The 26,858-nt window shown below is 40.9% G+C and overlaps 1 protein-coding gene across 1 annotated transcript in view; it reads right to left on the minus strand.

The window, feature by feature from the left end:
* The window catches only part of gabra2b (gamma-aminobutyric acid type A receptor subunit alpha2b), a gene marked incomplete at both ends in the record, with an annotated part of 51,551 nt that extends 39,012 nt beyond the window's left edge, over positions 1 to 12,539 (minus strand). The window contains 2 exons of the mRNA XM_079249814.1: positions 5,236 to 5,345; positions 12,469 to 12,539. Coding sequence (XP_079105940.1) covers positions 5,236 to 5,345; positions 12,469 to 12,539 — 181 coding nt within the window. The remainder of the gene's footprint in view (positions 1 to 5,235; positions 5,346 to 12,468) is intronic.
* Between the last annotated feature and the right edge of the window lie 14,319 nt (positions 12,540 to 26,858).

Raw genomic sequence — 26,858 nt, forward strand, 5'->3', positions numbered from 1 at the left:
CAGATCCATTACTTCCTAATGCTGCTACTATAATAACAACATCTCCCGACAGTAAATTCTGCATGTTTTTTTCTGTAATGTAAACACATAACCAATGGGATCTATTGTCCATGTAAACATTTCAGCTAGAATCTCTGATCAGATTGATTTCAGTCTGATAGAAGAAATATTTGACACTGTAAACGTACCGTATTTTCCGCACCACAACGCACAAAACTGATTAATAGATTGTGGCTATCTCCTTTGACTGTTTCACAAAAACCGGAACAACGAGACTGACTCTGACAATGACAAGAGACAACCCGTTATGCTTGACGGCGAAATTGTCCAGCTGTTCAATTCACATACAGAAGATGAGGATTTTGAAGGGCGACAGATTGATTAAAAAAAAAAAAAAAAAAAAAAAAAAAAGTGTGTATTTTTAAATACGTACCCTAGTTGAATAAAGGTAAAAACTACGGTAAAATACGGTACTTCTAATAGACCATTTTCATAATCTTTGCATGCGTTCCTGGTACATGTTTATAATGACCCAAGAAGCTCAGAAAAACTTGGATATCCATGTGAATCTCCCCAATTAGTCTTTTTCCAGGCAAAACAGAACAATGCCAGAGAGTTGCTGCGTGTTTGATTGTTCAAGTCAAAGAGGAGAGAAGTCACGTTGATGAGGAATAAGTTTTCATCGGTTCCCAGTGAAGAAACACCAGCGAGCAGACCTGGATTCGTGACAACTGGAAGCCTTAACCCTGGCACTGCTTATGCAGCCCCGGTTGCAAGTCTGTGGACATGATGGGAAAGCTGTGAGCAGTGGCCCAAATAAGAGGCGGCACCAAGTCTGTGGCTGGGAAATTGTCAAGGTAAACTCTGTTCAGCCCACAGAATTGTAATTAAAGATGTTTCAGAGGCTTCTTGGGCAGGTTAGAACAACCTCTGACAATAATATAAAAGATTCTCTTTTCTTCCGCATCTTCAAATCTGCTTGGATCCGTTTAGGCAAAGTGTAAAACACGATCTGCATTCAGGGGGAAATACTGTGCAAACAAACTCTTCTGGTCATTCGTTGCAAAATTAAACGTTCAGGAAGAAAAGTCTGGAAAAACTGTAAACCACCGTGCAAACTATTAATCCTTTTACTGTCAGTAATATATTCATGTGTAACATCATCTCTGCTTCCTCTGAAGCAGATTTTACGGGTTTCTTTGTTTTTTTTTCCCTCTCAGTGTTGCTTATGTTTAGCCCAAAAAGGATTGTGTGTATATTTTCAAAGAAACGTGCAGCGTAAAGCATTTTTTAAAAGCAGTTGCAGCTCTTTCCTTCTTCCAGCCCCTTGAGTGGTGAATCTGGAAAATCTCTGTCCCAGTTTCATCTCCTCCATCTCTTCCTTGGAAGCTGCAAAATGCTTCACCTACATCTCTCTCTCGCTGATGTAACACACAGTAGAGCGGGATGTGGCAGCTCACTTTTATATAATATCTGATATGGGATCACATGATTTGATATAATGTCATTTATAATGTAAAACCTGCAACAGTTTTCCCCCTTTTTTTTCTTTTTTTTTTTGCTTGTTTGTTTTCAAAGCTGCGCCTGAGAGTGAATCTGAGGGCTACTGGGTCTATTTATAGGCTGCAGTTTTTGGTCACATCACACGATTGCTCCTGTCATTTTGTCCAGCTGGCCTTCAGTGCTGCTTCCATCTCTTTGAATAAAGCAACCAAGTCACATCACTGTATGGACTTATTATTCTGTCACATGCCTTCTATAGATTGTGTCATTTAGAGCCAATGGCAATGGCTCTAAATGACTGACTGAACGTTAAACAATGTTTGGGTTCAGACTCCTTTTTGCCCTTTTATCCCTCTTTTTGTACACTTGATTTGAAGCGTGAAGGCAGTCAAAGGGAGTAACTTTTAACCCTGAACATGCCGTATGTACGAGCGAGCACAGTCGAGCAGCTGTGATGAGCCACTTTTTCCAACATTATAAATGTGTTATAAACCAAAGTCCAGTGGAGCATTAACATGTTTCCCCCACAGAGCCGACATACAGATCTAATGTGTCTGTGATGTGGAAAATTACATCTGATGTCATGTTGTGTTTCTTTTACAGACTGATTTCTGTGGCATGGTGCAGTCCCCGTGTAGCTTAATGGGTACAGTATGGTACTACACGTTGACTTGCAGACTTTGGCCTCCACTGAGGATAAGTCATATGTCCTGTAACACACTAAAAGGCATGCAATTTATGCTTTGATCTTTTATTAAACCCTTTTATTTTAGAGTCCTGATCTCTTCCAGGACCACTTTGCCAGGGGAACATAATAGTTGAGACATGTTTCTGTATGGTCTTGATAAAATAAGCAACGGCTGCCCTGAATATGACATCGCCTGAAAGGCAGAATGTGTTGCTTGCAAATGGCCCATGCAGTTTGCTTTGCTGCACCCTCAGACCATCTCGGATAGCGCGTTTTGTTGGGCCGAATGATAAATAGGAACTTTTAAGAAAGCTTAAACTAAATGATATGGATACAATTCCTAAAATAGCCAAAAATAAAACTTAGGGCACATTCACATCAGCTTTTTAGATTAGAATCTGAGTCTGTTTGCAGGGAAAGTCGGCTTTCTTTGGGGAAATGTGAATGTGCCAAACAAATTTGATTCAGATCAAAAAAGCGAACTCAGGGTGCATTCACATCATGGTAAGTCTGCTAGACTCGGTCCGATTTGGGACTCGGCTCAGTTGTAGGGGGAGGTATGTATGCGGACTGAGATCATGTTCACGCTGCACTTTGGTCAAACCAGTCGAACCATTAGAATAATATAGCCCCATTCCCACCAGAGGTGGCGCTGCACTAGAATTTAGCAAAAGAGACGACAAGACCCATGTGAAGATGAAAACTCACGCAAAGAAAACATGAATAATGGTGAATAATGCGCAGTAGGTCTGCCCCTGAAATGCAACAGTTAAAGGTATCATGGCATTAAAGTACTAAATGACATATGTGAATATCCACGTGTAGGTATATGTACCTGAACTAAACTGTTGTAAGAAGGCATACATTACTGCTTTTTTCCCACACAGAATAAATTGGCAGCATCATTACCATGCAGTATGTCCACTCAAACATCCTGAGCCATGCCAAGCTAAAGCAGCTCTGCTTCCCATATGGCAGCTCCTGGGCCGGGCTGATGGCCCCAGGAAATTAAAATTCAAATGGAACCAAATCTGAAGAGAGGAGCTGAGCTTTGGGGTGAAGGGCCAGCTGGAAGTCACATGACAAACCTGGAGTTTAATACAAATGGTAGGAATGAAGAGAGAGGCACCACAGCATGGAAAATGTGATTCTGATTAGGAGGCAGTGAAGAGGGCTGTGCCTTCATTTTGTGGTAAAAACAGGGCGTTGAGTCTTTGGTACCTCACAATTCATTCTGATTGATTCAAGGAGCTACAGTTTGATTATTGAAGAATTTTCAGGATTTTAATGCAGCTTTTTTTCTTCATTTCAATCCGTGGCTACATTTGTACTCCATCTAGAATCCATTAATTCAAGAAACCAAACTAATTTATCTCCATTATGTTTTATTTATGTGAAACCATAAATAAATCCATCACATATCAAACATATTTTTATGTTGGCTTAATTTCTTCCTTAGAATCTCCAAGAAAAATGTGTTAGCAGTAGATGAGAACAATGACTAGTTGCTTTTTCTCCTCCTTTATTCTGGTGCTGTTTGTAGTATTACTTCATACGGAAGTTCTATAAAGCCAAAAGAAAATATAAAAAGAAAGTCTTGTCCAGGTGTCGTCTGTTCTCATGTGCTTAACAACCAGAATGTTTCCAAACGCAGCTTTCAAACAGGCCTGAAACACGGGACGCGACAAACACCAGCGACAGTGTCACGCATCACGCTCCCAGATCGCTCGTCTCCAACAAATGTGATTGGTTCTGATCCTGGAGGGAATTTTGGCGTTTTCAATGAAGTACGTGACAAATAAAACATGAAGATTGTCGAATTGGGAGATTTTACTCAAACTGACTAAACTCTTGCTGCTATATCTACTTCACAAAGGGAAAAGAAAAACAACCCTGGGGTCATTTTATTTTAAAAACTTGTTAACATCCTGGTGAATATCATCACGTGATGTCAGAGCTCAAGTCCGATCAAAAAAAATGAAATTCCTGTTTTACTTTAAGTCAATGAAACTCTCGCTGATTGGTTACAAAGCCGCACAATAGCAACCAAAGTTGAACATTTTTCAACTTTCTTGTGTCAGTTTGCAGGCCCCGGTGTACACGTCTACGCGAACATGTCAAAAATTTCACATGCACAAATGTGAAATAATATTTAGTTTAGAATTGCATAAAAACTAAATATTGCAATTAAATAAAAAACGCTAATGGGACACCTACACTTCAGAAACAAGTCTCAAATATCTCCAAAGGGTTTTTACATTTTCTTGAGGTGTTTTTTTTACATGTTTTGATATTGAAATATATCGCAAAAGTGCAATGGAAACACTTTTCGCATTTTCGCATTTTTGTGTCCCCAGACTTGACGTGGTGGGTCGTGATAATTTCTGGTAAAGATGGCGCGTTGTGGACAAACAACAGCAAATTTCAGAGTTTTACAAAATAAAATGAGGGAGAAAAACTTCCAAAAGCCAAAAAAAAAATTCTCTACTGCAAGTAGAAAACCCAAAATAACGCTACGTGGCTACTTTGCATTAGCCAACGAGGTTTTAAAAGATTTAGACTTACACTCTAAACACTGTAAATCACAGTTGTTGTTTGTCAAAACTTAGAAATATTGTTTTTATTTTGCAAAAAAGTAAGGGAAACACAGTTACTGTTCTTGCATACCTGGTGTCTTTCTTTGAGTATTTAACCTTTTTTTTGAAGGGGAATTTTTAACCCCCTAAAAACCACATAAACCAGAATATCTGTGGGGTTAAACATGGCCACTTAAGCTGCCGTTACTTTCCAGGAAGTAGACTGAGGGTTATATAATGGAAATGTTCTGTGCACAGAGTGTGTTTATCGGTTTATTCTTGAGAGGATTGCTGCCAAAGGTTGTTGGTACGATGAAAGCTGATGCTAAATGAAGCGTTCTCACTTCATATGAGCCCTCAACCGTAAAAAAGGAAGCACGTGCAGTTTCACAACAACAGTTACACATTTCATAAATATACAGAAGTCAAATGAACCAGTGCACATCAAGTAATAGTAGATTTCCTCACCTCCAAGACCAGGCCTCAGACGGTTGTCATATCCATCCAGCAAACTGTCCAGGATCCGTGTGAACAGGGTGATGTTGGTTTTGAAGGCTTCAGATGTGGCATTTACTGATCTAGTCGGCAGACACATGATAAAAACACGATCAGCTCAGACTTCAACGAATCCGGATTATATTTCAAATGCATAAGTTTTCCAGTTTTCTGCAGATGCTTGATTTATGGAAAGCAAAGGGTTCATTAATATCTGGCAGAGACTCCATACATGCCCACATAGACACACACACATTTGTTGTTTCTCATCATGGCTGACCCAGTTCAAGACACAACATTCAAGAGCCATCTGATCATGGAGCCAAAACACAACTGAGTATGCAAATGTAATCAGTGCAGAGATTCATGGTAAATAAATTCAGATAAGGTCCCACATTAAAGCTCAACTTAATCACGGCTGTTGACAGCTCTGCTGTAACAGCCTCAGGTTATGGGCATATTTCACTTGAAGCAGTTAATATGAAAGTATGCAACATTAATCAGTGTTTTCATCTGGGTTCCCTTTTCCCTGCACTGCTGTTGGAACCATACCCCATTAATTATCTGCCATCACTAAAAGTGTTGGTTTAATGTGGCATATTTACTTACTGCCCATGCTATAACCTGTTAGGTGAGAAATTCTTCATGTAAATGGAGGGAGTTGAGTTACATACTGCAGCAAAAGTAACTCAGTGCATTTAAAATCACAACTATGTCCGTAAGGCTGGAGATTTTCAGTTTTTTCTAACCACGCAGCAACTTCCGGCGGTTAAAAGTGAAGCCGATGCAGAAGTGCATAAAACTGCAGTTCCCCCTTCATCCACTAGGGGCTGCAAAACAGAGCAAATCCCCATAGACTCCCATGTTAAAAAGACCAACTTCACAGCAGAAATAAACATGTTTACAGCAGAAATAAGCATCTTTACAGCCTGGTACAAAAATCCATTTTCGGTTTAATAGGTCAGGTTTACCTTCATGACAACTGAGGGGGGAGTGAATTTTTTTTATAACTTGCCCGTTTAAAATAATTTTATCTCGAAATTTGGTATATTTAGGGGCGTGTCCTTTTGATTGACAGGTATCCGATCTCCCGCTTCAAGTCAGAAGAACGTAGAACAACCACGGTTTTTGGCGGTTAACAAGGTGACTTAGCTTTAGCCCGCTTACCTCCGTTAGCTGGTTAGCTCCTGTTATCTCCTGTTATCTCCGTGTTAGCTCGGTTAGCTCTTAGCTACAGAAAGCTCGGAGTTCGCTTGATGTCAATCATCCACCATGACGCTCACACCCCCCTCTCAGCTCCTCCTCTTTGCCCATATTTGTATATTCTGGGAGAGACGACATGCATGCCCCTGCCAAGATGGTGATAGCTCTTCAGAAACTTACAGGTGACGTCACGGAGGCTCCGCCCATCTCTTTTTATACAGTCAATGGTTCTAAGCTAGCCAGTGGATTAGCTAGCTATTTTGAAAGCTGTTAGCTACATGTGAGGCTTCTGCAAAATAACCTATTTTCTTGCAATATTCTTCATGTTACAGGTTTGCTAAACAGATATTTATTACCCAACATAAAAATGGAAGATGTTTCAGTATGATTCTTTTGCTAAATACCAGTGCAGCGCCACCTCTGGTGGGAATGGGGATATATTATTCAAATGGTTTGACTGGTTGGACCAAAGTGCAGCGTCAACACGATCTTGGTCTGCATGGATACACCCCCCTACAACTGTGCCGAGTCCCCAGTCAGGCAAAGTCTAGCGGACTATTCTGATGTGAATGCACCCTTAGACTGGTTTATGTCTTTTCTAAAGGGCAGAAGTTTGCGGTCTCTCTTAAGGACCTACAACCCTACAACCTCCCACGTATGATCTACGGGGTTCCACAGGGCTCAGTTCTAGGACTTGTTTTATTTATCCTGTACATGCTGCCTCGGAATCATGTCATAGGTACTTACCACATTGTGTATCATTACCCTCAAGAAAAATAAGCTATCTGAACTCACTAGGCTCCTTGACTGTATTGATGCAATAAAATACTGGATGGCTGACAACTTTCTTTAGCTAAATCGTGACCAAAAAGTTCCAATAGCTCCAGATAACATGGTATGTGAGATAAAAGCAGAATCTTGGGGGTTCAATATGACAAATTGCTGTTATTTACCTTTCATGTAAAATCACTGGCAAAATTCTGTTTCTTCCATCTTCATAATATCAGCAAACTGAGGCTAATGGTTTCCTATGCTGATATGGAAATGCTTATCCACTCATTCACCCCGTGTCATCTGCTGCAACGCTTTGTTTTTGTCACTTAAAACTGCTCCACAACATTTAGAGCCGATTCAGAATGCAGCAGCAAGGCTCCTCGCCATGGCAAACAGATATTCTCATGTCTGCTCTGCTATGTACACTGGCTTCCTATGAAATGCAGCATCGTGCATTGCAACACTAACGTCCGCAGCTTGTTCTTGTGAGAATTATTAAGCACAACAGTTCCAATCCAAACATTGGATAATTACTAAAACATATGCGAACCACATTCCTACCTATATTTGTCCCATTTAAAAACAGCATCTTAGTTTATAATAGTAAAGCACACTTCTTAAATATTTACACAAAAACTACTTGAATGGTTCCTCTGTAATTTAAAAAATATATTTACATGCTGTATATTTATTGGCTTTTGTTAATTAGTATATTGAAGGTTAGTATATATTTACAGCTGCAGCCTGTGCTTGTGTAGGTGGATAAAATACAACCAAAGAGGTACTGGGTCACACAGATATATGTCATTGTTGTGGAGAAATGTCAATTATAATGTGTTCTGAATCAAGACAGCACTCTTATCACCTTAGACAGTGAAGCCTCTTCACACCTGCAGCTGTTTACGCAACACATAACTGTGAATATCTGGCATATAATTATAAAGCAAGCGTGCATTATAGTAACGTCCAACATGCACCTGAAGCTGACCCCGATGCCCTGCCTGGTAAGTCCTCTTAATGATGAACACTATGTACTGAGTGTGATGGAACGAGTCCAGATCTAGACCACCAGATCCAAATGCACAACTCAAGACTGCAAAACAGTCCTCCAAAAACCAGATAATTGTGTCAAATTGCCGTGTCTGTGTTTTACAAGCAGTCTGTGGGCGTCATAGTGTGCAGGTGTGAGTAAAAACACTGGCAGTAGCTTCATCATATGAAAACATTGTCTACAAAACGGCCAAATCGACGCATTTGTTGCATATTATCTGTTGTTTTGTTTTTTTTTGCAGTTGCAACCCTGCTTTCTCTCCCACATACTAGAATATCTGCAACCCAGACATTCACTGGGCAGCAAATTTCAGAAATGGTCGCTCTCATCAAGTGGGATCCTGGAGCCTCAGGGGAAATGCTGTGGCTTTATTTGGATCGCCTCACGTGCTCCTGACATCGCCTGTTATATTCTTTTGTCAACAGTCCTTGAGTGGGTGCAGCAGCGTGACCTCATCTGCCACTCTGGCCAACAGCATGGGACACCTTTACACCTGACATGATAATGTGAGATAACCCTTAGAAAAAGACTAAAATATATGCAGTCAAAAGAAAATAACAATAGAGGTGCAACATTTCATGTCAGTTTTAATAAAATGAGAATAACTGGAACAGAAGGATGAAAACAAGAAGGAGCCACGTCGACCAGTGGTTTCCAAACCATTTTCTGCCTTCATGCAACAACCATGCAAAGCTTTATGCTTTCATTAGCAAACTTCTCCCCGAAAATGCTGCATTTGTTGTCCATTTCTCTCCTTCAATGAAACCAAATATATGGTTTCTTTCAACTTAATTTTTCCACCTTTTTTAGGGACAAATGATCTGTATTGTAATGTTTTTCAGACATGCTCACCTAGCCACCCTATGCATGGACCTGAACTGACTGAACGCACAAGTTGTGGCCCACTGAGAAGCTTTATATGTTGTAAAACAGTGTTGTTCAGCAGGTTTTGACAACCCAGTTTGTTGACTTTGGGAGCTAGTCTTAAATGTTTAGGTGCGTTCACACCATAATATGGGAAACTCGATTTGATTGGAATTCTGGAGAAAAAGAAATCCCATCTCCATTTGGTTTAGTTTGTTTTCACACTCTTCATACAAGCAGAACAAACTACCTGGACAATGTACCGCAGCTACAACACCTGGTCAATAAGGGGCGATACTCCCCAAAACAATCGCTAACTGGGAAGGACCAGGACCAAAAAAAAGCTAAAATAAACTGACTGAAAGTAAACAATGGAACAACAATACATTTATTAGAGTTTGTGTTTTTACTTTGAAGTGAAAATCTGATGTGTTTTCACCAGGGTTGGGTAGCAATTCAAATTTCAAGAATTGATTCGATTCTGAATATTTAGAATTGATTATCACAGTTGGATCTGATCGTTCTGATCTAATATGGTTTTAGGTAGGTATTATTTATTTATTTTTTATTTACATGACTGCTGTTATATGCAACATATTAAAACTAGTATTATATTGACATTCAACAACAAATTAATGAAGTATTTGAAGTTAAAGATGGCTGTAAGGAGCAGTTCCCTTCCCAGAATGACTGAAGTTTAATTTTCACATTTTCTTTCACCGACTGGTTCATGTTTGGAACATAGACTGGTTTGGAAGGACTTTTTCAGAGAGACGTTTGCGAGACACCATAACGTTGTGCGGCTCTGCTACTTTCATTAGCCGCCTGAAGCCCTCATTTCCAACAACAGTACAGGAGCATATCCTTGCAAATGAAACCCAGAAAACATGCAGAATTGGCTGGTAGATGTAAAGTTTTCTTGAGTTTCATCTGTTGCGTCCCAGTGGACGGCTTAGACATGAGATCTAGGTGATGTCTCAACATGTGGTTCCTCAGGTTTGTGGTATTTCTGCAAAAATTCTCCTCCATTTGGCATCTCTTGTAAAATTGCTTTACTTTTGTCGAGTTCGTCTTTCTGTTTGTCATTTCTGAGAAATGTTTCCAGATCTCAGCCTTAAACGATTCGGACATTTTCAAAGCTGGGGCTTGGCAAACGATGCTAGTACCTGACACAATGTTCAGTCAATCTTTTAAAGTCTTCACATGAAGCGCGCAAGCGTAAATTCAATAACACGGCGAAAAGGTTCAATTTCACCAGGGTAAAAACTTATTTTTTAAAAAAATCGATCTTTGGACTTATGGATCGATCTTTAGGAATTAATATGAAAATCGATTCAGAATTGCTGAATCGATCTTTTCAACACAGCTCTAGTTTTCACCAGAATCTGTCCAGTAAGGTCAGCAGGAAATGCAGCAAGAAATCCGACCAAAAGTGTTTTTTCCGTGTAAAGCATGCGTCCAAATGATGACAAACTTAGACGGCATCCACAGTGCGATTAAATTTACTCGACAACAGCTTTTCCAGAAGCTGCACGTCCACACATTCACATAGAAAACAGTGGAGATCAATGCCAGGCCTGTGAGCGGCGCTGCCGTTCATATACAGCAAAAACTGCAAAGACAGCAAGGCGCATGCTCACGATGCGTTATAGTCACCTGGGAATTTCAAGTGATCGAGTTGGTGGATGCCGTTTCAGTTGAATGGACGCCTCCAATTAGCCAGTTTGTGAACATCTACAGATGTCGTATGTTGTTGTTTCCTTTTCGGCTTGTCCCTCTGAAGGGTTCACCACAGCAAATCATCGATGCCGACACAACCCTCTGCATTTATCTGGGCACAATCGTGTCACCCCTCGGGGCTGCAATAGCGTAGCAGGACTCAAACCGCAAACCATCAAGTCACAATACAAATGGTTCTACCACCTGAGCCACCCCCACATCTGCAGATGCCGTATATAAAATGTGCACCATGCAAACACGAGTAAACTAATGTTATCATGGTCAATAAACCACAAATGATGTCACGTCTTTTTACGAACAAGCATGGCGTAAATTTCAACTAACTGCAGTTTACGCTGGAAACTTAACAGACACAAAATATTTTATAAAGAATTTTAATAAATCCGTTAAACCAGCGCTGGAAATCTGGAACGTCAGGGTCCCAGCTCGGAATTCCGGGATTGCTTCGTCAAGTCCGGCAAAAATTTATTGTAATTCTGAGTTCCGAGGATAACTGCAACGCACGATCAGATGAAAACTACAAGCAATAAAAGCAGAAGAAGAAGATGGAGAAGAGGGAGGTCTGATCACATTTTCTAAAGTTTGGAACACAAATAAGGAATTTTTCCATCTGAAGAGATTTTCTTTTATCCGTTGTATCTGATACTCCAATGATCTTAGCTCAGAAAATGTTCCTGTCCCTCATTCCATCGGGAATCTGGTCCTCCGAGCCTCCGCGTGATCAAATGAGCTCCAACAGAAACTCAGAATTGCGAGCATCGCTACAACTGGAGAACAAGAAGAAGAAGAAGCAAGATGAGGGAATGATGGCGGTGTTAGGACTGTTGATGACAGAGAAATCACGAACTAAAGAAAAGAAATGTTTTGGAAAAAAGCCTGGAGACTTTTCGTCTACAGCCATGCTTGTTGTTTTTGTTTGTTTCCGTCTTGCCAGTCAGCTCGCTGCTTTTATTGGCTACATCCACAAAGCCACGACTTGGCAGTCGTCGGCTTCACACACGTGAAGATTTCTGGTCCTTGCGACAGTTGCGATTTCCGGCCCTGACACGTTTTGGAGCGGATTACCGGGACAAATTCAGCCTGAACACACCTCAGACGACGGCATCATTTTATTTGAAAAACTTACCGGACTTCAGACAATCAGGCGTTTGCCTTCATTGGTCGGTCGTTAAAATAGGTACATTTGTTTCAGACATCATCGTCCTCAAAATCTTGAGTTTTAAAGCTTCCATAATGTTGTTTCCATGTGAACGAAAAACATCCAACAGATAAGCAAATGGAATCACCTCAACTCTGTGGCCATGACCTTAATTTTACCAATCACAGGCTCTGTGAGACAGTAAACAGCCATTGCTCTTTGGGGACAGGGGATCACCACTTTTACACCACCAAATAATTTCCCACATGCCCTTCAGGTCAGTTTTACAGCCAACACTTGCACTGTGCTCATTATCCCCTCCTGTGTGCACTGATAAAGACTCCACCTGGATAAAAACCTAGAAAAGCTCCCCGGAAGCCAAATGTATGTGTGTGAGATCCCTGCAAGCAGAGGCTTGCATGCAAAAACCCCTCACCTGGTCGTCCAGAGAGCTGGAAAGGCCAGCAGGCAGATGAGAAGCGAAGAAGCGCTGTCCCTGCTCCACATGGCTGCTTCAGCACCTGAACGCAGCACAGCAGCTGCTGGAAGGAAAGGAGGCTCCGTTTAAATGCATGCATGTGCAAGCTTTCCAGTCTGCAGACCTGCTCCCAGTTTCTACACATTTGCGGGGATTCCCTTCAGCACGCGATGAATAAATAAATAAATAAATAAATATACGGGAGTGGGGGGGGGGGGGGGGGGGGGGGGGGGTGGCAGAGACAGCAACTGGCTGTAATTAGTATTCACTGACACGTCCCACGCTCCCTTCACCTAACCTTACTGGTTCCAGTAATGGGAGATCAAGTAATTTCACAGATTAAATCCTCCAATCAGGTGGAGAAAGATGAAAACCATTACTGAAGGAAAAAAGATGAAATCTTGGCAAAGCTTCTCACCCACGCGCTTCAGCCTCAGAAAAAACACATGACTGTGTCTGAAAGGTGAAAAAAACCCCAAAACAGACTCACCTCAAGAGCAAAAAGTAGCAGCTGCTGCTGGAATCGTCGAAGATGCTGCAGAAAGTTGGAAGATCTCAGCTCTCCTGATGTGGAGAGCCTGTCATCAGAAACGAGCTGCGAGCTGAGAGGAATCACGTCCACGGCAGGAGGGATGCTTCCAAGACATGCTGCCTCTCAAGATTTCACCCGAAACTGGGCCCGACAAACAGCCAGGCAGGGTGGGATGGGGGGGGGGGTGTGGGATGGGGGGTGGGGGGGGGGAGCAGGGGAACAAGACTGCGGCTGCAGGAGCTGATGCTGGCTTCAACCCCCCCTGATCTGCATCCTCCTCAGCTCGTGCAGGCGCGATGTGAATCGTGATAGGCAAGGAGCACATCTCAGTCTCCCTCTTTTCCACGGAGAAAGTACAAAGGAGACACGCTGGGTCCTAAAGGTAGCCCGGTATGCGATGAGCAGCTTCCATCAGCCTGCGTGGGGAGGGTTGGAGGGGGGGGGGGGGGGACCTTTCCACGCTCATCCACGACACGAGTAGTGGGGTGGACTATAGCTCACATGAGTAGGATCAAAATGGCATGTTTGCTATCTGTAAGAAAAACCCAACACAGTTTTGTTTTTAAGTGGTTTATATGGGAATGTACGGAAGCTGAGAGTGGACATTTTTACACAAAATAATCAAGAAAACAATAATTGTTTTCTCAGAACTTTTTAAGACTTTGTTGTCCACAGACTGAGCTGGATTCCCCATCACCAAGTAGGAAACACAGCACAGAACACACACACACAACAATCCATCCTCCTCAGTAAGAACGGTTGTTTACGGCAGCTTTGACATTTAGCATCCGGCTTTTCTCCGATACCTACCTAGGCCCTGAGGGATCTGGGATGAGGTAACCATGTAGTTCATGTTTACAACCCTGTGCAACTGAGATTCATACACACACACACACAATATATATATATATATATATATATATATATATATATATATATATATATATATATATATATATATATATATATATATATATATATATATATATACTAACCGGTGTGCGTTATATTATAATATAGTTCAGCGAGTTAAATCACTGTAATATCACTCTGTTAAGGTTGTCACCATAGCAACGGGTTAATCAACTGATTCAGATCAGGCAAATGAGAGAAGTGCGGTACATTGTACATAAAATACATTGAGGCCAACATAAAATAGTTCCTATACTTCAGCATATTTTCCATGTTTTGTAAAAAAGAAATAAACATTTATTATAAAATGTTTAGTGTGTGGGACCTTGGTATTTGCAGATTAAACAATGAGAAGTTGTGCATTACAGGGATATAATGCACTTCACGGAGAAACACCACTCCACTGCACCTGGCAGTTTTCTAGACCCTGCCTTGTGCATTATAACCAGGGAATGCACGGCTTCTCGTTGTTTCATTTGAATTCTTTTATATTACATTAATACATACATGCATACATACAGACAGACAGACAGCACCAGTCCAAAGTTTTGACACACTTTACTATAACACCCAATGTGAAAGTGTGTACAAACTTTAAACTTTCAACTGGTAGAGGTTTCCAACTCCGGTCATTGAGAGCTACCATCCTGCAGGTTTTAGTGTTTCCCTGCTACAACCAATTTGATTCAATTGAAAAGTTCTCCAACAACTTGTTGTCATTTTCTGCACCTGCCTGTCAATGAGCCATTGGATGGATGGATGGATGGATGGATGGATGGATGGATGGATGGATGGATGGATGGATGGATAGATAGATAGATAGATAGATAGATAGATAGATAGATAGATAGATAGATAGATAGATAGATAGATAGATGGGGAAGTTGTTTGTCATAGTTTAGTGAGTGTTTCCGTGTGTGTGGGAGAGAAAATGGGAATCGATGCTCCTCTTGACACCTTGCTGTTGCTAGGAACTGTGATAAAAACAGCCACTCTTCACAAATAATATGGACACACTATTTACAGCAGGAGCATTTATTTCCCCAGATCACCTCAATTTAGAAATTCACAAAGGAAAAATCCTGAAAATAAACACAGCCATTAAAATGAAAACGATAAGTGGTTTGTATTGTTTCAGGCTGTCATGCGCACAGGAAGTACAGGAGCTGTACTTCCAGCACCACACACCGCTGCACAAAAAAAAAATTCTTTCTCATGAACCTATCCTTCTAACTTACAAATACTTTGCAGTTGCAACACTTGTACAAGCTTACAAATTACTGCACGTTAATTTTGTGCAAGTAACCAATGAGGGAAGCGCCTAACCAACACATGATTAGGTGTTACAGTCTTAGATTGAAATTCATTTTGGTGGGAAAATGACTTTATGTGACTGATTTAAAAAAAAAAAGACAAAAGGCACCAAGTTGTGATTAAAAATCCATCAGTAACCTTTATTCAAATGAACACGATCACCACTGAAAAAAAAACTATTTGACCACAAGGTATGGACCGTTATCTACATCCATTAAATATACTTCATCATCATCATCGCTGTTACAGATGATCAGTGATGGAGGTCGTCTCTATTACAAAGTCCAACACAACATGAAAGGTGAACCAGTTTTTTTCTTTTAAAGCTGTTTGTGCGTGTGTTTCCTTTTCCTCTGAACTCAGCTCGTCTCTGAGTTACATACTCTTACAGCACTTTGTTTATTGCGTCTTGTTGCATCACACTCAGCCAATACCAGGCCTGAGAGTGTCCCAGTTGGGTCCATTGAGTGACAACGCATAATGATCAAGATCATGAAGAAGAATTAACAGGCAGGTGGTGATGGGAAAGTAGCCAGTAAAATTTAATCAATGGTTTACTTGTTTTTATGTGTAGAAGCAAATTCTGGAAATGAAAAGAAAATTGTTTTCACATATAAAACTCTATTCTAAAGATCTCAGAGTTTCAAACACTTCACTTTCAAACTGCACTCACTTATTGCTCCTTCCTAAAAGATCTAAAAGTAGAATGGGAGGCAGAACATTAAAGCCCCTCTCTGGAACCGGCTCCTAGCTTGGTTTTAGGAAGCAGAACCGTCAGTATCTGACATCTTTCCATGACACTAACAACCAGTTTGGTTTTAGGAAACAGAACTATCAATAACTGGTGTCTTTCCATCAAACTAGCAACCAGTTTGGTTTTAGGAAGCAGAACCATCAATATCTGACGTCTTTCCATCAAACTAGTGGCCAGTTTGGTTTTAGGAAACAGAACCATCAATATCTGACGTCTTTCCATCAAACTAGTGGCCAGTTTGGTTTTAGGAAACAGAACTATCAATAACTGGTGTCTTTCCATCAAACTAGTGGCCAGTTTGGTTTTAGGAAACAGAACCATCAATATCTGACGTCTTTCCATCAAACTAGTGGCCAGTTTGGTTTTAGGAAACAGGACTATCAATAACTGGTGTCTTTCCATCAAACTAGTGGCCAGTTTGGTTTTAGGAAACAGGACTATCAATAACTGGTGTCTTTCCATCAAACTAGTGGCCAGTTTGGTTTTAGGAAGCAGAACCATCAATATCTGACGTCTTTCCATCAAACTAGTGGCCAGTTTGGTTTTAGGAAACAGGACTATCAATAACTGACATCTTTCCATGACACTAACAACCAGTTTGATTTTAGGAAACAGAACTATCAATAACTGGTGTCTTTCCATCAAACTAGCAACCAGTTTGGTTTTAGGAAGCAGAACCATCAATATCTGACGTCTTTCCATCAAACTAGTGGCCAGTTTGGTTTTAGGAAACAGAACCATCAATATCTGACGTCTTTCCATCAAACTAGTGGCCAGTTTGGTTTTAGGAAACAGAACTATCAATAACTGGTGTCTTTCCATCAAACTAGTGGCCAGTTTGGTTTTAGGAAACAGAACCATCAATATCTGACGTCTTTCCATCAAACTAGTGGCCAGTTTGGTTTTAGGAAACAGGACTATCAATAACTGGTGTCTTTCCATCAAACTAGTGGCCAGTTTGGTTTTAGGAAACAGGACTATCAATAACTGGTGTCTTTCCATCAAACTAGTGGCCAGTTTGGTTTTAGGAAGCAGAACCATCAATATCTGACGTCTTTCCATCAAACTAGTGGCCAGTTTGGTTTTAGGAAACAGGACTATCAATAACTGACATCTTTCCATGACACTAACAACCAGTTTGATTTTAGGAAACAGAACTATCAATAACTGGTGTCTTTCCATCAAACTAGCAACCAGTTTGGTTTTAGGAAGCAGAACCATCAATATCTGACGTCTTTCCATCAAACTAGTGGCCAGTTTGGTTTTAGGAAACAGAACCATCAATATCTGACGTCTTTCCATCAAACTAGTGGCCAGTTTGGTTTTAGGAAACAGAACTATCAATAACTGGTGTCTTTCCATCAAACTAGTGGCCAGTTTGGTTTTAGGAAACAGAACCATCAATATCTGACGTCTTTCCATCAAACTAGTGGCCAGTTTGGTTTTAGGAAACAGGACTATCAATAACTGGTGTCTTTCCATCAAACTAGTGGCCAGTTTGGTTTTAGGAACCAGAACCATCAATATCTGACGTCTTTCCATCAAACTAGTGGCCAGTTTGGCTTCGGGAAGAAGAACCGTCAGTATCTGGCCTCTTTCCATTGAACTGGTTCCCAGTTTGGCTTTGGGAAGCAGATCTGTCTGGATCGGGGACCTTTCCGTGGAACTGGACTCAGACTGAAGTCTGGACTTTGACTCGTTAAGTGAAAAATCTTGATTCTTTTCGCTTTCTGTTGTAGGTTTTCTACTGCATTTGGGATAATTTTCCAGCAGAATAAGACAATTTCAGCCAAATGTACTCTGTCTACCAGATGGGACACTTTAGAGCTCATGGTCCACTTAGTGACAGCAAGGTGTTCAGGTCCTTTGGTAGCAGAACAAGCCCAGACCATTAACCTTCCACCACCATGCTGGGCCGTTGGTGTTCAGGCCCATTAATGCTTGACAAAGAAGACAGATACGCAGATGGACAGACAGTTTCGTCCACCTCCTGCGTCATTTATGCATGTAATTTGGTCTGTTTTCGAGGGACTTAGCTATCCATAAACTAACGCAGAAAACGGAGCGAGACCACTAGAAATGGCGGGGGCAGGGTTGATCTATATACCTGACATGCATGCTGGGTGGCATGCAAGATGATGCAGAAACTGACAAATAAAAATCACCTGAAGAAGAAGCAGAAGAGGTAGAGAACATAAAAACCATTGTGGTTATCTTCTTCTGCTTCTCCCGGTATTTTTGGACGGTTATAAACAACTTTATAGCGATATATTACCGATACCAACTGATGTCAAAATGCAGAAGTGAACCCCAAACCCAACATTGCCAACTAGTGGATGAACAACAACTATGGCAACTGAGAAAACATGAAAGTAAGAGGACGGCGACTGTAACAACATTTGAAATGGACGTCCCTATTTGCACCTGTACGGGAGCAGATATGGGCCTTCAGGTATTAATGCTAATATTCAGTGTTTGGTTATCTCCGAACATGCTGCTGTGCATCCCGCATCTGTCCAACGAGTTCTGGTTTGGTAATCAGCATCATTTTTATGACATTATTTCTACACCGTTTATTCATTGACTTGTATTTTTTAAGTAAAGAATGATGCTTTAACCTGCGATGGACTGGCGAGCTGTTCAGGGTGTACCCTGCCTTTCGCCCAAAGACTGCTGGGATAGGCTCCAGCTTCCCCGCAACCCTTCATCGGATTGAGCATTTGGGATGATGAATGAATGAATGATGCTTTAACATGTCACAAGTTGACATTTACTAATATTTAAAACTTTTGAATTAAAAGGCTTTGTTGTTCCATTTTCTCATATCTCAAGAAAACATTAAATTATTATTATAATAAAAATATTACTTCTAAAAAATAATTTAATTCATGTCTGTGATTCGTGAAAGACCCTGAAACAACAATCTTTCCTGCTGCTGTAAGCCCAAGTTTGATTCATGTTGTGTTTTTGCAGACACACGTTACAGTGAACTGATGACTGTAAATAAGAAAACTACCAACGCAAATGCAGACCGAGGCAGAGAGGACCTGGCTGGTGTCTGCGAGTCGGAATGAACAGAAAGATGTGTTGCTTCTGCTGCTCTCTTCTCTCTCATCTGGCTTTAAAAAGCATCTTTAGTCAACAATTAAGTATTTTATAAGCACTGATGTTTTATTGACAGAAAAACACTGTAAAATCTAAACCCTGCACAACGCTAGTCGCACACAGTGCCCTCTGCTGGAGACACGTCGTAATCATCATAGATTTGGAGAATGATGAGGAAAAAGTGCAGCTTAAAAGGACATTTCTGTCGACTCCGTTAATCTTCTGCATGAGAACACGCCATGTCGCATGCAGCAGGCTTTGCTGTGTTTATCATGCTGTGCAGATGAGGACGGTATGGAATATGGCACCTTTAATATGACCCTCATAAAACAGCACTGCACAGCACCAGGTGTCTGCTCACTCATGATGGCATTTCAGGAAGAGAATACCTGCGCCCGTCATGGAGCCTGTTGATGTCAGCTGCACACGAGCATGAACTGATTCACTAAACAATGCTGGAAATGCTAAAGCATTCTCCGGCCCGTTACCTCAGCAACAAGCCATGCGTGGAAGAAGAAAGATGTAGTGAGAGAGAAAAAGATGAGCCTGTCGAGGAGCTATGACACTCTTAAAGTGATAGGTTGCCCTCAAAAATCCTGTCAATCCGCAGCGGCTCTATGTACAGCACACAGAATGCTTCCAAAGCCCTGCAGAATGTTCCGTCCTCTTGCTTTTATTTCATCTTTACAAACAGTTATTAACAGAAGTATTTACATGCAAACAAGACGAGGTTTTTGGAAGGTCGTCCATGTAAGGTGGAGTGAAACAGCAAAGCACGCTGCTTTGTCCATGACTGGTATTTATGTCTAAAACCTTTAGGCCCAGTTTGTCTTGACATGAGGTTGAAGGAAGACCAGTTTAGATGAGACTGTTTCGTCTCCCGACATCGCTGCAGCTCATCTAGATGCTGCTGCTGGAGTTTTAACCAGTACAACGATTGTGTTTTAACATCTGGTTTCCAGTCAGTCACAGAACAGGCTGCAGGTTTTCCATGTTTCCTGCTCCAACACGCCTGATTTAAATGAATAAGTCACAGTGCCGAACTCTAGAGGCCTTTGGATCTTTTTTAATTTATTCTCTAGGGTTGAAGCAAGAATACAGTTGCTACGTTTACATGGAAGTTTTAATTCCTGTTTAATTCCAAATAAAAGTTAATTCCATTTCAAACTGATGATAAACGACCATGTAAACACTTCGTTCCTAATGCAAATTTCTATTCCGAATTAAACTTAATTCCGATGTAAGTGTCTGGTTTATTCGCATTTTAATCCCGAACTATTTAATTCCTCTGTCATGTAAACCTTCATTCCGCTCTAAGTTAACTCCGGTCGTTCTGAGCATGCTCGTTACCTTATCCTGTCCCGATGACGCTCGTTGTTTTGCCTCCCGTGTTCGGTGGTCTATCTTTCTTCTCCTTCTCAGTTGCTGCAGAAAGTGAAGTAGTATGCTGGTGTTGAGCTGCTACTTCACATTTATAATAAAAACAGCAGTGAAACTGGTTCTTATTATGTAGTTTTTACAAGTTACGACTGAAAAGACGAGAAGCAGGGAGCCGACTTTGTTTATTTCTGGTACACGTCATACGTCACGTGCTCCCTCTGTCCAATCAGAACCCTTCCCAACCCGCCGCTCTAAAGAGGAATTAAGTGTTTCATGAAACGTTCATCAAACGTTCGTTCAGAATTATTATCTTCATGTAAACTCGACGGATAATACGTTAATTCCGAATGATTTAATTCAGAATTATTAATTCCGAATTCTGTGATGGACTGGCGAGCTGTCCAGGGTGTACCCCGCCTTTCGCCCAAAGACTCCTGGGATAGGCTCCAGCTTCCTTGCGACCCTGAATTGTATTAAGTGGTTTGGATAATGAATGAATGAATGAATGAATTAATAATTCCGAATTAAAAAACATTGTGTAACCGTAGCCATTTAAAAATCTTCTGGACTGGACTGACTGGTCCTGCAGAACGGTTTAGGCCAGGACTCCGTCTGTGATGCGTAGAGAGAATATAAACCTGGCAGGACCTTCTGAGGACTCAGGTCAGCTGGTCCAGACCAGAGAACAGACTTATGGAGTTTTAAAGACGCTTTACGTAACTTTCTGACCTAAAAACTCTGCATCCCAGACGTGTTCGATGACACAGTGATATCCATCATGTGCATTTCTGCTGTCCAGTAACACCCGGGGCTGAGAAACTGACACTATACAACTTTTACATCCAGGTCGTGACGTGCTGTTTCGCTTCACGGTATAATAAAGAACATCGCTGATTCAGCAAAGAAACAAGAGATCGAAAGAGAGAAAGAGACAAAACGAGATGTTCTGCTGGCTGGAGAGAGCGAACAGGTCAACTAGGATGCAGGATGGAGGCTGAGTTAGCCGTCGATGGAGGCACATGACGGGGAAAATGACAGAAGTTCTGCAGTGTGTCTTTAACATCAGAAACTTGTGTAATATTGCTTTGGAATTACTAAAAGTGCTGCAAGGACAAGTAAACAAAAACACATGAGGACAAAATACATGAGAAAGCATGACTAGCTGATTCACTGATCATGCATAATAACCGTGAAGTGGATTTATGTAGCACTTTACAGTTGATCCATTATTAATCATACTCTGGCGGTGGTACATGTGCAGCTACAGCTGCCGCTGTGGCAAACCGAGCACAGAGGCACTGCGGCGTACAAAAGGTAGCTTCGTAGCGTTATTTCTTGGTTTTCTTCTCACTGTGGAGGATTTGCCACGGCTTTCCGAAGCCTTTCTCCATCCTTTCCCTTCCTAATCGACTGTAAGACTCTGCATTTTGCTGCTGTTTGCTCCACACCGCACCATCTTTACAGGAAATAAGCTGGTCACATGACTCCCTACGTCACACAGGGACACATAAATGTTTAAAAAAGTGTTTCCATGAAACTTTTGCGACTTTTTTTTTTTTTTATGTCGAAAAGGTTTGAAAAACCACCTCATATAGAACTGGTTGATACGACCAAAATCTCACATCTCAATATCGCTCATTTATATCCCCATGACGATATACATAACCATATAAAACTGTATTGTAGTGTCAGTCATCAGTTATGTATCAGGTGTTGCTAGGCAACGGCAGCAGCGATCTCCTTCCATCTGGGGGAACTATGGCCGTATGAAGTTCCACAGGTAAATACCTGCTGCAGCGTCTGGTCTGGAGTTTATTATGAGCTTTCTCCTCCACCTGACGCTGCTTTTGCTGCTTTTGCTGGTCGACTCTGTTCTTTATTCTGTATTTTTTATCCTGATTCCTGCAGGTGATAAAATGAGTTAGTTGTGTCGGAGTCCGTTGTTGGGACTGTGAGCTAGTCTGTTGTTGGTTCCACGTCGATCTTTTTATATCCAAACTGAATCCAGACAGAAATTTCACTCTTTTAGGAACAAGCTCATCAGTTTGGGTTGGCTGCTCATCTTTTAGAGAATTATCCTGCTCTGAAACACGTCTGCTACCGTCTTCCTCCATGTTTGTTTATATGTTGCAGCGTGCATACTGTAAATACTGCAGTAAAGAAGCTTATTGTGGCGTAAACGATAGAGCCTCATATGAAACGATGGACATTTTCTATCGTCCAGACGATACATATCTTCATATCGCCCAGCCCTAACTGCATGATAGTGTGTAGTTACTTTTAGGTTTTTATAAATATAGACCTTTAAATAATTGTTTCCATTATATTTTTTGCAAAGCAAAAGTGATATTTGTACGTTTCAACAAACAACTGCAATTTGCAGGTGTTTCCATTGAACAGTGTTTAGCGCATTAGCCTCAGTTCTTAAAATCTCCTTCGGTTGATGAGATTTTACGAGAATTATAGCTTACGCGAGGTAGCCACGTAGCGTTATATTGCGTTTTTCTTTTGTCTGCTGACAATTTGCTACGACTTTTCTAAGCTTTTATGCCTCATTTCCATCTAAAACTTTGAAATTCGCTGTAATTCGTTCCACATCGCGCCATCTTTACCAGCAATGAACTGATCACATGACCCTCCACGTAAATATGAAAAAGGTGTTTCCATGACACTTTTGCGACATATTTCTTCACTTAAACGTCTGAAAATCTCCTCATGAGAGCGTAAAAACGTTTTAGCGAGATTTTAAACTTTTTTAGCGATTTTTTTCTTGTGACATTTAGGTTTTGCGTAATCTAGGTGTAACGGAAAAGCAGCTTTTTACCAGTTTTTTATTGCGATATTTAGTTTTTGTGCAATTTTATTGGAAATAAAAACGCAGCTAATGATGTTGTGGAATATTCTATGCTATTGGTGCTACAGAGAGGACACGGCAGCAGCTGATGGCAGAAAGGACTACATTTATTACAGATTAAACAGCTTTATCGTGGGACAAGGGGAAGACCTCTCTTCAGGACAAAGCCAGTTTTTTTTATATGAGACTCATCCCTGCAGCAACACTTCTCTACATGGGAAGGCATGTCACAAGTTGCTAGTTATACACTGTCCAAGCTGTGTTTACGATGCATGTTACTTCAACAGATATCATTGTTTACCAGGTGCAGAAGTTGACTTTGGATCAAATCTAACTTCCACAATGATTGCTTGAGTAGAACGGGGGAAAGCAGCAGACAGCTGAGAGAAAACTGCAGAACATGATGCAACAGCACTTCTCGGAGAAACTCACCAACGTGCCCGAAAGTGCTTGTTGTTTGATTGACAGGAGCCATGTGGATGCACCTTGAGCCTGCAGCACTTCAGATGGACACATTAAAGTTCACGCAGGGTTCATGGCATGAGCTCTGAGATGATCTCAGATGTGAAATGTTCAGGCCACAACGCTGCAGATGAACCACAGGCGTTCTTCACTTACACAAAATAACAACCCCGTCTCATCATTCAGACTGTAATTTAAAACAAATGGAGGAGTTTTCTGCTCATTTCCTTCAGGTTACCATGGTAACGTCTACAGTCCTCTGTGTTATGCCGGTCGTGCTGCATCTGCCATCTTCAGCTCAAGAGTTTCTACAATAATTCCCTTTTTATCCGCAGCTAAATTTAGCGGCGGAGCTGGTGTACAAACAGCAGACATAAAGCGTGGGCCGTGGCACCTGGTCCTCGCCGTCACGCGCCGGGAAACACGGCGAAGGCTCGTCTCAGGTGGGATGTGGCCAGGTTTATGTCGTCTTACAGAAACTGTAGAAAGAAATCTAATTATTTTCTGTTAAAACCGACCGACTGATGAGCATCCAGCACATTGGAGTTTATAGGAATTCATTCAAAAACCGAGTTCTCTCACCTTCACCTGAGTCAAAAACCCGGAACTGAACTTTGATCTTTTATTTAACACGATAAAAGCTGCTGTGGATCGGTGGTTTTAAAGTTTTTCCCAACATTGTTCCCACTGTGAAGTCATTTATCAGCTGCTTTATCCAGACGCTTTAACCTTAGTCCAGGTTCCACATGCAGGACCTGCTGGTTTCCAGCAGGTCGCACCAGTAAAATCCCAACAAAAGAACCCATAAATAATGAAAACTGCACTTTTTTTTCCGTGCAAATAAATATGTTATCAAAGTGTTTACTTTTATTAAACCTTTTAGAAAACATGAAATGTCTTGAAAAAAAATCTGTGATATTTTGGATCAATTTTATGATTAAATAATTTACATAATTTTTTTAAACTTAATTTTAAGTATATATTTATCCTTATTGCTTTAAATTTTTGTTATGTATATATATATATATATATATATATATATATATATATATATATATATATATATATATATATATAAAAATGAGATTTTTTTGCAAAAAAATGTCTCTTATGTCTGATATCTTGCTGCTAAATGACTGTAACCAACAGAGTTTTATTGTAATTTTACAACAACAGTAACGTCTTTTAATCTTACTGCAGTATTGTTGTTCCTGATTGCTGCAGTTTCTTGTGTTTTTTTCCATTATTTTTTAATAGAACAGGAAAGAATAAATCTTAATTGTCCACAAAAATGGAACATTTTTTTGGCTCAGCATCAGACGCACCTCATCGAGCTGCACAGGTGCAACAAAAGCGACACAAATAGAAAGAAATCATTGAAAAGGTAAAAAAACTGAAGTGCAGCAGATCAAGTCGACCTCTGTGGACCGGTCATGTTTGGTCTCACGTACCAGAGACTTCCCATCAGTTTATATGCGAGATCTTGCATGTGTAGTTGTGTGCATGTGACAGTGATTTATGAGAAAGTAATCATAGTACTTTGTACACGATTTCAGAGGTGTGTGAAAGTTAGAAGTGCATTCGTTCCTCGTCAGCATCTCCGACTCTTTTTCTGTCGCTTCTGTTTATCAAATAAAGGCAAAAACATGGAGTTAGATTTTATTCTAATCTGTTTAATTCTGTTTTCTGCAAAATCAGATGAGGACAAACAAAGAAAACAGGCGATCAGAAAATACTTTTATCCGCATGTTGACTGGAACAAGTTGAGACAAACAGTTTTGCACAGGACTGCAGCTTGTTGTCGCCTTCAAGATGAATTCAACCCGACATCTAATCACACACACACACACACACACACTTCTTCACTCTGCTGTAGAACTGCAGTTAAACCTCGGCACCATCACTGAGACACTGCACAACTCGGAGCCTTGAAGGTTTTTATCATAAGATGGATTCATTAAAGTGCTGATCATGGAGAAGCGTTGTCATGAGTCCTTCAGTCTGTGCTTTTGTTTACCTTATTGCTGTCTGTTTGTGGTTTCTCTGATCATCTAAACATTGCTGTAGCTGGTGCTCCTACTACTGAGCATTTCCATTATCATAACTGAGGGTTTCATCGTGATCTTGGCTCCTGAAGTCATCATTCCGCATCACTGAGACCTATTGTTGCAGACATGCACAGCATCGCAGCATTTCCTCTTCAATATATGGATTCATGTTGTCCTTCTCCACTGGGAAGACTAAGAACACCCCTGAAAGGCTTGCATGTGCACTGGGAGGTATGATAGAAATAAAACCTTTTATGCTTTTAACTACCAAGAGCCTACATGTTAATTCTCCTGGCCTGTGGCATTCCAGAAAATGGGCTGACTGAGGTCTTATTGGTGCAGCTGCAGGAGAGGCGTGTCAAAGGAATAATAGAAAAGCTCCGGGTGAGGTTAAATCATTTTGCTGCGTCAAGCTCTCGTACAAACGAGGAGTTATTTGTATTTACAACAGGCATCGCTCCAGCAGCTGGAAAGAATGAAGCATGAATCAGCTGATGAACGTTAAAATCTTAGAATTTAGACACCAAACTAAATGCAAATGACCCAGTTTAGATGTGCAGAACTGAGGCCCATCTGGTGCTGTCATGTGAAGTCTGAAGGGGAACAATGCCAGCGCAACAGTCCCTCCAGTGGTTCCTTCCAGGAACGACACACAGCGATGCCTGCAGACGTCACTTGAGCCTGAAGGAAATGATTTGGTAGCTTTTAGTTACTTTCATTTTTACCTTTTGAGCAACATTTTCATCTCTGGGTCTCAGACTAATAAGGGGAAGATTCTGCAAGCGTATAAAATATCCATGAGTTCTACAACACAAACTTTGCCTGAATTCATTCTCTGAGTAGAGATTTAAAGCTTCTGCTGTTGTTTTAAATGAAATGTTAAACTGAACATCTTTAAGTCAGAGTTAACTCTTTTGGTAAATAACTAAAAGCAGAACTATGTAACTTTCTAAACTTCAGAATAAATGGGTTGATTTTACTCCTTTT

The sequence above is a fragment of the Telmatherina bonti genome (assembly GCF_933228915.1).
Source record: "Telmatherina bonti genome assembly, chromosome: 12".
Taxonomy (NCBI): domain Eukaryota; kingdom Metazoa; phylum Chordata; class Actinopteri; order Atheriniformes; family Telmatherinidae; genus Telmatherina; species Telmatherina bonti.